Source organism: Dama dama, chromosome 29, assembly GCF_033118175.1.
Source record: "Dama dama isolate Ldn47 chromosome 29, ASM3311817v1, whole genome shotgun sequence".
Classification (NCBI taxonomy): Eukaryota; Metazoa; Chordata; class Mammalia; order Artiodactyla; family Cervidae; genus Dama; species Dama dama.
The window spans coordinates 55,838,883-55,853,433 of record NC_083709.1 but is presented as its reverse complement, the minus strand read 5'-3'; the positions used below and the strand labels follow the sequence as shown (position 1 = coordinate 55,853,433).

At 36.4% G+C, this 14,551-nt stretch overlaps 1 protein-coding gene and 1 long non-coding RNA gene across 5 annotated transcripts in view; one reads left to right on the top strand and one right to left on the bottom strand.

Moving 5' to 3' along the window:
• GDA (guanine deaminase) overlaps nucleotides 1-14,551 on the bottom strand; it is a 107,709-nt gene that overhangs the window by 5,708 nt on the left and 87,450 nt on the right. For all 3 annotated transcript variants that reach the window (XM_061132308.1, XM_061132309.1, XM_061132310.1), the window contains exons 10-12: nucleotides 13,928-13,995; nucleotides 4,414-4,560; nucleotides 921-1,051 (exon numbers count right to left, since the gene is read on the bottom strand). In XM_061132308.1, coding sequence (XP_060988291.1) covers nucleotides 921-1,051; nucleotides 4,414-4,560; nucleotides 13,928-13,995 — 346 coding nt within the window. The remainder of the gene's footprint in view (nucleotides 1-920; nucleotides 1,052-4,413; nucleotides 4,561-13,927; nucleotides 13,996-14,551) is intronic.
• LOC133048580 (uncharacterized) overlaps nucleotides 1-14,551 on the top strand; it is a 95,686-nt gene that overhangs the window by 62,850 nt on the left and 18,285 nt on the right. The window contains exon 3 of one of the 2 annotated variants that reach the window (XR_009691068.1): nucleotides 8,030-8,095. The exons of the other annotated variant lie outside the window; for it this stretch is intronic. This is a non-coding gene — a long non-coding RNA (uncharacterized LOC133048580). The remainder of the gene's footprint in view (nucleotides 1-8,029; nucleotides 8,096-14,551) is intronic. 2 annotated transcript variants of the gene reach the window in all.

The following is a 14,551-nucleotide window of genomic DNA, read 5'->3' as shown; positions in this document are numbered from 1 at the left end:
GAAAGTGTTAACATAAATTAAATAATTTAATATAATAATTTAAATATTTTAAGAGGTGTATAAGACAAAAAAATGCCTGGATGAATGGGACTGAACCCTATTCCCAGAAACTCACTCTAATATTCCAGGAAATTCACTCAATCAATAAAAAGTAAAAGATTAATATAAAAATAACTAATGCTATTAACTTCAAATAATCCAGCACTTTTCTTCTAAAAACTTCAGTATGTTACATTTAATATCACACTTACTCTCATAAGTGGATCAGTTTTTAAATGGCAATAGTTAAATTTTAAGAAAAACCATCTCATAAAGAATTGTTATTAAAATAAGAAAAACCAGTTTATTTTATGTATACAAAAACATGATAAGAGGAACAAAGTAATGAAACTCACTTTCTAATAATTAGGAGAATCAATGTAGCACTGTGATCAAGAACCCAGACCCCAAAAGTCAGAAAGTCCTGGAATGGAATCCAAACTCTGTCTATTAATTAATAGCCATGAGTTCTTGGGAAATCATTTAACCTTCCTTAAGTCTCACTGCCCCATAAACCACATGGTAATATTAACAGCATGTGCCTCTCATAATAGTTCTGATAGCTAAACAAAAAATGATGTATGAAAAGTGCATAATCCCATGCCATTTAGCAGATAGAAAGTGTGTTCAATAAGTGGTAACTATATTATGTTTTCTTAGCGTCAAGTACCTTCAAATATACAAATATATTCAAAATAGAAGTGTGTGTTTATACCATTATTGTCATGAAATTATAATAACTTAAAAGGATCTAGCTTCCCTTATAAGAGTTTCCTCCATTCCATTAAACTGTTTCAGTGTCTTTTTTTTTTTCCCTATAGGGAAGTTGTTATGACTAGTTCATGAAATAAATGCTTTTTGATCAACTTCCTTTTACGTACCTCAGAAATCTCACCAATAAAATCCCCATAAAACAGGTCAATGGGAGAGTCAGATGCTTTGGGGTTGATCAGGAGGGCATCAAATTCCTTACCCACTTCAAAGTTTCCAATCTCTCTATCCAGCCCCAGGGCTACAGGGTGGAATAAATTAACAAACAGTCAGTATCTCCAAGCTTTGGACCATGTAAATACCCCAATTTACAAGGACAGAATCTGCCAACATATCACTAGGGAAAAAAAAAATCAGTATCTTAATAATGAAGCATTCCAGTAGACTGCAAGACTTCGACTTACAGAAAGCAGAGAAAGGACAGGGAAAGCAGTATCTGAGAACAGAGGTCTCTTCAACACCCTGATCATATTAATAATTCTGATGGTATGTCTGTTTTGGCTCTACCAGCACCCTTCACAGTCCAGCTGGTTTATGATTTCCATTCTTCCCTCTAAGAAACATGACGACTGACCTAATATCTTTCTTTTCCTCTCCTATTCTCCTTCCAACATTCCAACTCCTTTCCTTCCCCTTTTTATTCTTTTGTTCTACAAAACAGCTGACAAGATCTACTTTTGTGTCAGTGAAATGAACTTCAAATAAGTAAAAACTAATTATCTTTTTTTTTTTTTTTGCATGTTTGTCAATGCAGGCATATCCATCCTAAGTTCCTTAAATGATCTGAATAGAAAAATATTCACTTCTGAAAGTAAATGGATCTCATAACTCAAGAGTCCAAGTGCTTTAGAAAGCAGACTAATTTCTCTGTAACCTTAAAGATTTCCTGGTTGCCAGAGAAGAATGGTTCTTTACATAGGGCATAGGTCAATAATGTCTATTGACCTGATCCATCTCACAGCTAGAATTCTTGTTCCATGAACAGTGATGTCAAGGAAGAACATCTCTCATTTTTATGGTTTACTTTTAAAAGATGAGGGTAGCTGGTTTTCCTGGTCAGTGAGGGTATTGAATGTAAGCTCCTTAAAGCCAATAATGTGGATAGAGTGTTCCAAATGGAAGCATGCATGAAAGAAAGGTCAACTGGAGTGCAGCATTTTGTAGTTGAATTTTTACGTGTATTTTTTGTATTCTGTCACTGTCAGAATATAGTCCTGTGTGAAAATATTAGACAATAACCACCGCATTATATTTCTCTGTATGGATATCCAAAAGTCTTTTGGCAATGCTCTAAGCATACATTTAGAAATCCTGCTTGTTCTTAAATGGCTATTTAAAGGGTAACTCATTTATTCTCAGAAAAGAAAGAGACGTTTTAGCCAAAGAATTCTTATAAGAAGACAGAGGTGCAAACATAATTAGAGAAGTTAAAAAGCAGCTGGGTGACTTCTGATTGTGGGGAGAAGAACTGAATGAAAAAGAAAATCACTAGAAATCTTCTCCCCCTTCACTGATTACACTTGACATTTTTCATTTAACACTTGTCATTTTTCACTTCACAAATAGCATGACAAACATGAGTTTTTGATGACTGTATTAAACATAAAATTATTGTGTGTTTAATAGGCCAGATAACCAGGTTCATTTGCCAGGATTTGACAAGATGTGTGTGTGTGTATGTGTGTGTAGTATAGCCCCACTATGTAAGGGCTTCCCTGGTAGCTCAGATGGTAAAGAATCTGCCTGCAATGCAGGAGACTCACATTCGATCCCTGGGTCAAGAAGATCCCCTGGAGAGGGAATGGCAACCCATTCTAGTATTCTTGCCTAGAGAATTCCATGGACAGAAGAGCCTGATGGGCTACAGTCCATGGGGTTGCAAAGAGTTGGAGGTTATATATATATAAACTAACTGGATTACTTGTTAGAATTTGGAGAGTTCAGGTATGAACTAACCAAAAAAAGACACAACTACTTTCAGTGAATTGTAAATTGATCTAAATTCATATTATTGCAGAGAGGCCTAACTGTGCTGGTAAGCACCTCAAATGCACTTTAAGAAATGCAGTTTTACTGTCTCTGGAGCAGATGTTGGCTCTGTGAAAGCGATTGATGCATATCTTAATCTTAAGAGTGAATGTAAAGCTAGGAAGAGTCCAGCTTTTAACAGGGAAGCATTCATCTCATTCACTCAGACTCTTGTGGAGACACAAGCTAAGGAAAGGAAATTCTGTAACAGTAACCTCAGAGGCCCAGAAAATAGATCTGAAAGCTGTACAGCAAGGTAGAAATGATTTGGTAAGCACCCCATGCCGGCCTGGTCAGATAACAGGATCCTGATGAAACAACTCACAGACGGCCTAGAATAAAAAAGCATTATTTAAATATAAGTCATTTACACCATGAAGTTAAGGTGGTAGGACAACTATATGAACTCAGATGTGAAGGTGGGGAGTGTGACACTTGTTAAAAGTACAGAACTTTTAAAACTTAGAACTTTAGAAAAGGAGGTCATAAGGCATGGGAAAATGCAAAGCATATGACCTTTTTCTTGAAATGCTCTTTATGGCATTCATCATAGCAGAACATTCAGAAAAGAGCCAGGAAGTTTCTCTTCCCAGGATACCCTGGCCTCCATCATACTTCATTTCTAACATCTAGGGTATTTATCATAAATATCAAGATATATTAAAAACGATACACCTGTCTCAAGATCTGTGTTCTTCTTTCTCACTAGCTACCTAGGGTTTCATGCTATGCTCATTATCATCCATCCAGATTATACGACAATACTAAAGTGAAAGCAATGCAGTTACCAAGTTCTATCTCTTCAGTAAAAATACGATTACATGTGAGAACTGGGAAAAGCTGATGAACAATATTTGCATATCAACCAGCTATATTTTTACAACTTTCTCTTTTGAAGGAGGCTTGTAATTAGTGTACTTAAGTATATAAACAAAATACATAGTCTAGGCTAAGATTTATACAGGAAGGAAAAAAAGATTTATACAGGAAGATATTGCAGTGGAAAGCAATGACCTGCACTCTGGTATCAAATTTCCTAGATTCAAATAATATACCGCAGCTTGACAGGTGTGTAAGCCTCACTCAGGTACCTGGTTGGTAAAATAGAATCAATAACAGTAGTTCTGAGGATTAAATAACAGCATCCATAAAGCATGTTGCATAGTGCCTACCACATGGTAAGAAACCAGTAAGTCTTGGCTATTATTATTACTACTACTCAGGTCAATAGAGAGCACTTTACTTGACTTGATGGGAAAAAACTGATTAAAGAATTCATATGCATGTGACCAATGCAGGTATCCATTACAACAATATAACTGCATACTGAACGTCTCTTCTGCCAAAAACAAGGAACTTGCTAAATTAATTATTCAAATCATTCAAATAATGATTCACCACATGCTTGAACGTGTACTTCACTTGCTAAGCTTTGGGTATATTATGTGAGATGCAAATCATGAATATGGGGATGCCTGCTGAGGTCAGCATCATGAGCCTTCATACTTCAGCCAAGGATATAGATTGGCATGGTTGTACATCGTGTGAGAAAGAAAGAAAATGCTCATTCATTACCTTGGCTGCCTCCAAGAGTAGCTAGTCTGAAGACTTCTTTGAGGGTGAGGCTTTTTGCATTTATCTTATTAATTAAAAGGATATTGGAAACCATCACTGCTCTTCTGATTGCATCAAGCATGGATGATGAATAACCACCAGCCACATCTGAGGTAGATAAAATAAACAGTAACTTTATGAGCTGGATTATTAGGTATATAGGGTTTTTTCTGTTCTTAATGACAGATAGAGTCACTCAAATATACTTCAGAGAAAAGACCTCATCTACAAACACAGAATAGACACAGACTAATATTTAAAGGAATTTAAAACTTGCGATTAATATCAAATTATACTTCTACTAGTTTTCTAGTAGGGCTGCTGAAACAGATTACCACAAATGTGGTTTAAAACATCAGAAATTCAGACTTCTCTGTCAGTTTGGTGGTTAAGACCCTGTGCTTCCACTGCAGAGGGCATGGATTTGATCCCTGGTTGGGGAACTAAGATCTCACATGTGTGGCAAAAAAAAAAAACCAGCAGAAATTTATTCTCTCACAGTTTTGAGGGGCAGAAGTCTTAAAGTGTGGCAGGGCCACCATCCCTACAGTGTCCAGGGAAGAATCTTCCCTGATTTCTCCCAGTTTGAGGGGGCTCCTGGTGTTCCTTGGTTTGTGGCAGTGTAGCTCCAATGTCTGCCTCCATGTTCAAATAGCCTTCTTCCTTCTGTGTCTTTATGCACCTTTCATTGCTTGTCTCTTATAAGGACATTCATCACTGGATTCGCCTTAATTCACAGTGACTTCATCTTAAGAGCTTTACCTTAATTACATTTGCAAAGATCTTTATTCCAAATAAGGCCATATTTACATGTTCCTGGTAGGTATCTCCTTTTGGGGGAGGTGGTACGGGGAGCACAATTCAACCCAGCACAATACCCAAATGTTCAATAAAGTTAAGAGAAGAAACATCTTTGACTATTCCCTAAACTCTCACAGAAATTGGTCAAATATGATTACATTATAGATAACATGAGATTTAAAATAAATTCATAGTTCTATGCTCTAAAAACTTGTCTTAACTCTATTTTAATTCTGATGAGGACTTTGGGAATTAAATAGCTACTTCTTTATGATAATTTTTTCAGGAAGAGCTTTTAGAATGAACTTAAATATTCTGGAAAAATTAGTGTAATAAATGAGCAGTGCTGATATAGACAGCTTTACATTTGTCACTGGCATCATTAGATGACGAATGAGAATTTTTTATAGTGTTTTAAATAAGTCCCTAATCATAATTAAATTGAAATACAGCCTTTGACAAGAATGAATATAGAAGTTAAATGAATTAGTATAAATGTCAAGTAAGCTAACATGTTTTATTAGAGGAAAAGTACATCTATAGCTAATAAAATACACTTAATATTTCAAGAGTTCCTTTTGTCACGTCTTGGTAGACACATATAATTGTTAGTGCCTATGTATATTGCAAAGATCAAAAATAATAGCCCACTAAGTAATCTTAGATTACAGTTTAATTTTATGTTCAGCTGTCTTACATGTCTTTACCTAAACTTGTATGATTTTTTTGTTTTAGAAAATACTTTTCTTTAGCCAGAATTGTATTACCAGAGGCTCATCCAGTTCCTTGACAAGTTTTACTCATCTACTTACTTAGTCCACTTTAACATACAGTAACCATCCATCAACCTTTCATTTTATCATAGCATCCAGCTAATAAAACACATATGATTTGGGAAACATGCATATTATGCTTTGAAATACTTTGTCTATTGATTTTTTATTACTAGAACAAAGAAAATGTTCAATCTAAAGGCAGAATAAAATGCTATCACTACATGGTATGGAAATAAGTAAAGATTGAATATATATTTCAAAATATGTAAGAAGCAGCTAAGAAAACCATATAAGAATAAAAACTTGAGCCAGGGGGCAATAGAAGAATAAAAGGAAGTAATTCTATATGTATGTGTTCATCCTATTCATTCATTCATTTATCAACAGATTTACTGAGCACCTTCTTTGTACTTGATTTATTAAAGCAATCATAAATAAAAGTTACAGGCACTGCATGAGCTTACTATCTTATGGAGAAGGAAAAGAGACATACAAAAAGACAAATATTAATAATAAACCATGTTCAGTTAGTGATCAAGAAAATGGAGGTAGAAAGCCCATTGTGACAGGATGGTCAGAGAAGACCTCGTTAAGTCAACAACATTTAAACTAGGGCAAAAATGAGAACTCAACCATGCTTAGAGAGACAAAGGGTATTCCAGGCAGAGGAACAAAAGGCACTCAGGTCGTTTGGCAGGAGGGGGTGTGATTCACAGAGGGGATTAAAAGGAAGCACTGTAGGCAGGAGAGCAGCAAGAGGTGGGGCTGGGAGGTGGAGGGATGTCACACCATGCAGAACTCTGTGGCCTCATAAAGAGGTTTGCATATTCAAAATCACACTGATGTGGTAATCAGGAGGGAGTGAAACATTTTCATTGTGATTCTTTTGAAGCGAGAATACTGGATTAGAAGGGCCTAGGAATATGAGACCATTAGAAAGCTAGTGCAGGAGTTTAAGCAAGAAGCAATGGCTTCTTGTATGCTTGTATGAGGTGTATGAGGCATTTAAGAGAGGCATTTAAGAGGACAGGCTTAGATGTTTGAGGGTAGGATAAAGTTTGGGGGTTGTATGAGGAGGGGTCAAAGAGAAAGGAGAAAGTAAGCAATTGAAAATACAGGTTTGGAATCCAAAGAGGAGTCTGGGCTGGATATAAAAATCTGAGTTATCTGCATATATGTAGCCCATGTAAAGTCATGGTTGCAGATGATGACTCCTAAGAAGAGAGTTGAAAAGAGGAGAGCGCCTAGGACTGAGCCTTGAGGAAAGCTTTTGAATGGCCAGGAAGAGAAGGGGCCTTCTGAGAAGATGAAGAATTGCAGGCAAGAGGGGAAGAAGGGAAACAAAACCAGTGTGGTTTCACTGAATCCAAGGAAAGAGTATTTGGACAAGAAGTCCAGTGTGATAAAGACAGACTGGTGTCTTTTGGAGTTGGCAGCAAAAGAGATCGTGTGTGTGTGTGTGTGTGTGTGTGTGTGTGTGTGTGTGTGTGTCACTCAGTCAGGTCTGACTCTTTGCAACCCCATGGACTATAGCCCTCCAGGCTCTTCTGTCCATGGGATTCTCCAGGCAAGAATACTGGAGTGGGTTGCCATTTCCTCCTCCAAAAGAAATGGTAGTGTGGTAACAATCCAGGGGAGAAAGGACAAGGATAGTAACTATGGAGGGTGGTAAGAAGCCAGGCTGAAGTGGGTGGAGGAATGGGAGAGTGCCTGGATGCAGTGTAGTGTGAGTACCTACTCATTGATGTTTTGCTGTGAAGCGGGGTAGAGAAGTGGGGCAGGAGCCAGAGAGGGTGTCTAATTAACAGAGAGGTTTTCTTCACACCTTTGCTTAAAAGATCAGGAGGTCTACGGAATGTTTGTATGCTGAAGGAACGATCCAGGAGGGAGGAGGTAACGATGATACAGGAGAGTTACTGGCCAATGGAACTGATCTATTGAGATCAAGAGAGAGGAGAGCCTACAGAACACACCTCAGGGTATGTTTGTTTTTTACCTAGACTGGAAGAGAAATTTTTTCAGCTGCAGCGAGGAAAAGAAGAGAAAATGCAAGCAGATGGAGGAAGGTATGTAAATTTAGTGGTGGGAACATAAAGGAAAGGCTTCTGATCACATCTGTTTTCTCAATGACTGATGAGATAAGGCCACTAGCTGGAAGCGAGAAGGGTATGATTTGGGATAAAATATTTAGGAAGAAATAGGTAAGTCTGTCTTGGAATATGGGAACATATTAGAGAAACATAATTGTCTATTTGGGTAGCGCTAAGGGCCACTTAGGATTTGAAAGCAACATTTAAAATGAAACCACTAGAAAAATGTTTTCCAGCAACATCCAGCTGCTTAGCTGTAAACATTTGAAGGGGAAGAGCTGAGACAGCCAAGGCGGGCTTTTCAAAGGTTAATTAAAAGTAAAAAATGAGGGCGGGAGGGCGGAAGGAAAGAAAGGAAGGAAAGAGAGAGGCACATGAGAAATGAGGAAGTTCCAAGGAATGATTATAGTGAATACTCTGGCATCTAAGATGTATAGATTAGGAAAAGAATAACGAATTTTGAAAAAGCATGTAATCACTGGATTGGAGTCTACAAGTTGATCAAAGAATATTGCTTTTGAATTAATTGAAGTAAATTAGAAAGATAGGAATTTGTCCCTAGAAAGTGGGATCCTGGCTCCATGTACATTGTTTTGATGAGTTTGTAGGTCTTGTTGATGTAAACTTGTTCCATATTTTTTCAGGTTACTGGTTTGTTTGAGTTTTGTTTTGTTTTTATAATTTGCTATGTCCTTTTTTTTTGAGATAAGGAAATTTTATACACTCCATAATTTTGCTCCCACTTGCCAAATACATCTTCATTCTTTCAACCTTACACATAAACCACAACTTCCTGGTTTCTGTTAACAAAATCAGAAAGTAAAACAATTTTTAGTACTTGGGAAGTTCTTTCTTGCAGCCTATACATTATTTTAAGATTTTATGATAAAATATTAAAGACATTCAAATGATACAGGGAACATATAATACCAAAACTCAAGGTCCTAACACTCAGTTTCAAAGACAGTATTATATATTCAGGTCCCAGGAACCTCTTCCCAGAGGGAAACACCTTGATTTATGTTGCCATTTTGATTTTTTAAATGTTTATATTGTTGTTTATTAAAGCTGTTAGACCAGTTTAAGACTCATAGTCTGATAGTTATTTTTAAAAGGTATTACTTTTAACATTGTACACATTCTGTCATTTTTTCAACTCCTTTACAATTTTTTTCTTATTTCTGTTTTAAATGATTTTAGCCTTCCCTGACATCCTGTTGTACCATACTTCCCTATACCATGACCCTTCACTTTGCCTCATCACTCATTGAATGACATAGATTTTCAAATAATTTTTTCAAAGGGTTCATGGGGAGAATATTTTCCAAACCTTTGTACATTTGAGAATTTTGTTGCCTTCACACATGAGGGAGAATGTGGCCCAATATAATATTCTTGAAAAATAACCACTTTCTCTCCAAACTCTTGTTCTTGATATTTTGCAGGCCAACAACAATTGCTTTTTAACTGTTTTATTGATAACTGACTTTTCCCCCTGCCTCAGTGTTTTAGAACTTTCTTTTCTTTTTATTTATAATTAAAATATTTTGCCACAATTGGTTCAGTTATGGTTTAGACCAGAAGAGGGTAAGTTCTTTCATTAGGATACTCAGTAAGCTCGGAAAAGATTTGTTCTTCAGTGCTGATGGTTGCTTCTGTTCCATTAGTCCTGGATCCTTAGTCAGGAAAATCCTGTTTGCTGGTGCCATGCTCTCTTATCTCCCACGTAGATTGTTCTCAAACACCCTCTTTGATCTTTGGTCAACTTCATTCTCCACATCACTGATTTAATTTTCCACAACAATAATTCTACTTCTCACAGCTAGCTACGTGGTTTGTTTTTTTTAATGGAGGGATAACTAAGATATCATAAAATGCTCAGAACTTGTGTTCTGTTTGATGAATGTTAATAACTATATATAGCCATCTAAGTACCTTTCAGAAAACAAGATATTAAACATTTCCCTCACCCCAGCAAGGTCAGTCATGGCCCTTTTCAGGAGTTCCCCTCCCCACCCCAAATCTTGGCAACCACTTTTTTTCATTGATGTTTTATTTTTAATCACTTTTTATTGGAGTATAACTGCTTCACAATGTTGTGTTCGCTTTTACTGTATTGTAAATGAATCAGCTTTATGTATACATATATCCCCCTCTTTCTGGATTTCCTTCCCATTTCGGTCACCACAGAGCACACCCCAGTGTTCACTGCATTGCTATTTACAATAGCCAGGGCATGAGGGAAGTCGCTCAGTCGCGTCCGACTCTGCGACCCCATGGACTGTAGCCCACCAGGCTCCTCCGTCCATGGGATTTTCCAGGCAAGAATACTGGAGTGGGTTGCCATTTCCTAAACATTCATCAACAGAAGAATGAGCAAAGAAGATGTGGTACATATATACAAAAGACCACCACCCAGCCACAAAAAAGGAACGAAACTGGGTCACGTGTAAAGATGTGGTTGGACCTAGAGACCGTCCTACAGAGTGAAGTCAGAGAGGAAGGGCAACACCTCTTAACAGGAAAACTAGTTAGAAAAATATATCAGCCACTTTAGACAGAATAAAGTGCACATGGGAGATATGAACTTCTACCTGCTTTTGCTTGGCAACCGTTTTCTGATTTCTGTCAATGTAGGTTAGCTCTGTTGTTGCTAACCAGGACAATCTGTGGGCCCTGGATTTCATACATGTGGAACCACAGAGCGTGTGTTCTTTTGTGCTTGGCTTTGTGCACTTAACAAAATGATTTTTAAATTAAAATGTTTTATTTTATTGAAGTAGAGTTGATTAATAATATTGTGTTAATTTCTGCTGTTTGGGAAAGTAATACATTCTCTTTTCATATTCTTTTCTAGTATGGTTTATCACAGGACATTGAATATAGTTCCCTGTGCTATGCAGTAGGACCTTGCTGTTTATCCATTCTAAATGTAATAGTTCGCATCTGCTAACCCTCAAACTCCCAGTCCATTCCTCTCCTTCGGCAACTACAAGTCTACTTTCTGTGTCTCTGAGTGTTTCTGTTTTGTAGATAGGTTCACTGGTGTCATATTTTAGATTCTACATATAAGTGATACCATATTGGTATTTGTCCTCTTTCTGACTTACTCACTTGGTTAGATAATTTCTAGTCCCATCCATAGTGCTTCAATGGCATTATTTCAGCCTTTTTTAATGGCTGAGCAGATACCATCATATGTATGTACCACACTGTTTTTTACCCATTCATCTGTCCATGGACATTTAGGTTGCTTGCAGTCTTAACTATTGTAAATAGTGCTGCTATGAACATAGAGGTGAATGTCTCTTTTTGTATTATGGTTTTGTGTGGATATATGCCCTGGAGTGGGACTGCTGGATCATATGGCAACTCTTTTTAGTTTTTTGAGGAAGCTCCATACTGTTTTCCCTGTAACTGCACCAAGTTACCTTCCCACCAACAAGTGTATGAGGGTTCCCTTCTCACCACACCCTCTCCAGTATTTTTAACAAAATATTTTTGTTTTGTATATATCAATGCTTTGTTTTTTTTTAATGCTGAATGGTGTTTTTTGGTATGAATATGCTGCATCTGCTTATCTGTCCTCCTGTTAGGTTTTTAAACTTTATTTCCAGTTTGGAGCTATTATTAATAAAGCTATTATAAATATTCTTTATAACTATATGTGTTTATTTCTCTAGGGTAAATATCCAAACTGGAATTACTGAGTCATATGTGGATGTATTTTCAACTTTAGAGAACTATTTGGCAGTTTCTTATAAAGTGGTTGTACCATTCAGTCTCCCTCCAGTAGCGTATAGCAATCTACATGCTTATTATTTTTTCTTTTTCAATTTTCTTCTTCCGTTTTCAAATTTTCCTTTTCCATCAAAACTCAAGGTCTTTTCATAGGGCCATAGGGTTGTCTTGTCCTCTAGGGATGATAGCAATATTCTGAACTCTTATTCTAGATCCTAAAGTACATGGGAGATATGTTCATCCTCTTATTATTTTTGATACCACTTTCTCTTGTTTTGCAACAGTTTTGTGAAGCGTCATGCACGTTTCTCATATTTAACAATTAAGAAATGAGAAAGTTCAGGTCTGCCTCTATTTGTTATAGATAGAGTGAATGATCCAGTCTTAGACCTACACTCTTGGCACAATATAAGTTAAACAGTCTTTTAAAGTTCAAAGGAAAAGAACAAGTTCATGCATAAAAGTCATGTTTAGGAAATAGTTGTATATAGGATAGCTATGTAAAATGCAACAGCATCCTCCAAGTTAACATATGAGAATATATCATATTAAATCAAACCTTTAATCAGGAAACCAGTGTTACTCTTTCCCTTTTAAGCCAATCTTTATTAACTAGTGCAACTTGCCAGGTATCTGCTAACCACATCACATGCAGTTTTTTCATTTAAGCCTCAAAACAAGCATGTAGCAGATATTGTTATAATTATTGTTGTTCTTGTTATAGAAATTAGGAAATGAATTTTTAGAAAATTAAGGTATTTTGCTCAAGCTCTTATGGCTAATAAGTGACAGAGCTCTACATAATCATTTTAGATCTTTACTATGCAACCCAAACTCAAGAACTGGAAGTCATGTGAGGAACTAAAGTTGTGGAGACCAAACTCCTTGAAAATCTGAAAGCAACATCTGAGTTTTGCATTCCTACTAAATTTTCCATTGACAAAAAACTCTTGACCATTTTTTTTTTCTTATCCATTAAATGTTTTCTGTCAGAGTAAAAACAACTGATTTCCTACCTTAATACCTGAAACTACATCCAAGTATTACACAAATTTAAAAAAAAAAAACACCTCAGTTGCTTTGATTCATGTAAAACTGAAGAAAACCTCTAATCTACCACACCTCTTTAAAATTATAAATGAATCACTTTTTATTATTGTAGTCTTACCAATATTGTTTGGTATAAAAATTAACTGAGACTTGAGTTGTTGCAAAAAATGATGAAAACCATTATTTTCAATATGCAAACAAACATCCTGGTGCTCGTACAAATCAGTAAGACAAATGAATCAAGAATGAAAAATAAGACCTTGTGCCCCAAAGCCATTTAAAAATCTTTTTTTAGTTCATTCATACCCAATGATAAAGAAAGGTCATAGCAGATGCCTAGACATTTGGGCCTGACTCCCTTCCAAAGTGAGCAGCACTACGCATACTCAGGAAAAGCAATTCAAATATACTATGAGAAAAAGGAGACACCACTAATTCATCAGCCACCTAGATTGTCCTTCAGCCTAGCAAACATCAGACTGCCCGTGGGAATCAGAATCTCATTTTGTTAAAAACTTCTTAAAAGCAAAGCACGTTTTTTAACATAGCTCAGAGTTCTCCATTATGGCATAGATTGAATTTGTGCTCACTATTCACAAGGTCGAATAATTTTCTTTTGAGACAGTATTTGTGATGACACAGTTACTGAAGACTAAAAACATAAAAATCCAAGCCATTGAAATTTAGCAAGAAGGACAAAACAAAAGGAAAAAAAGAACAAGGAGTTTTTAAAAAGAATCTCTAAAACACTTGAGAAGGGCTTATCCTTTATAGCCCTGTGTCTGAATATAAACATGGATAATGGCTTTCAAGAGGTTAATGTAACCAAAACATTTCCCTTTGCATATATTTTCTTACTGCTTCCAACCTCACTATTTTATTAGCACAAGATGTGACTGCCAGAAAATAAAACTAAGTTTTTTAAAACATAGAACTGTTACTTGAAAATTAGTCACAGTGGAAAGTTAGGTACTTTATCAACCACTTTGCCATGGCTCTTAATGGGAAGCTACGAACCTGTACCCAGCCCCGTCTTCACTCCATGTTTCAGGACCTCTGGCACATTGAGCAGGCCGCTGCTGAGCCTGCAGAGAGAGGAGACGGTCAGAACAAGGAGACCCCCCCACATGGGTCCAACAAGAGAAGGACACTAATGGTAACAATGGTGATGTCACTGAAAATTGTGATTCCCATTGTCTCAGCTCTAATGCTGACACAAACACATTAGTCACATCTGACCATCTGAGTCCTGGCGTAAAAAAGGATCAAAAACAAAACAGCAAGAATTAGAAAGGAGAGCGGGGGATTATGTGTAAGGAAAAATAAATAAGAACTTAAACCTTGCAATTAGTTCAATGGTTTTACCGAGTTTAAATATATTTTTCAGCTTTATAAACAACTTACTGACCAGAGACGTGTTAATACATCTTTTGTTACCTGAACATTATTGATTAGAGATATTTCAATATTCACTTATATAACAAATCACCAGCCACAAGCATTAGTTTCTGCAAAAATCCCATGGTCAATAATGTGTTGATATAAATGACAAAATTATAGGATATTTAAAGTATACAACATGATGATTTGATATATGTATACACTGGGAGAGTATTTCTCCCCATTGAAACATCTATCACC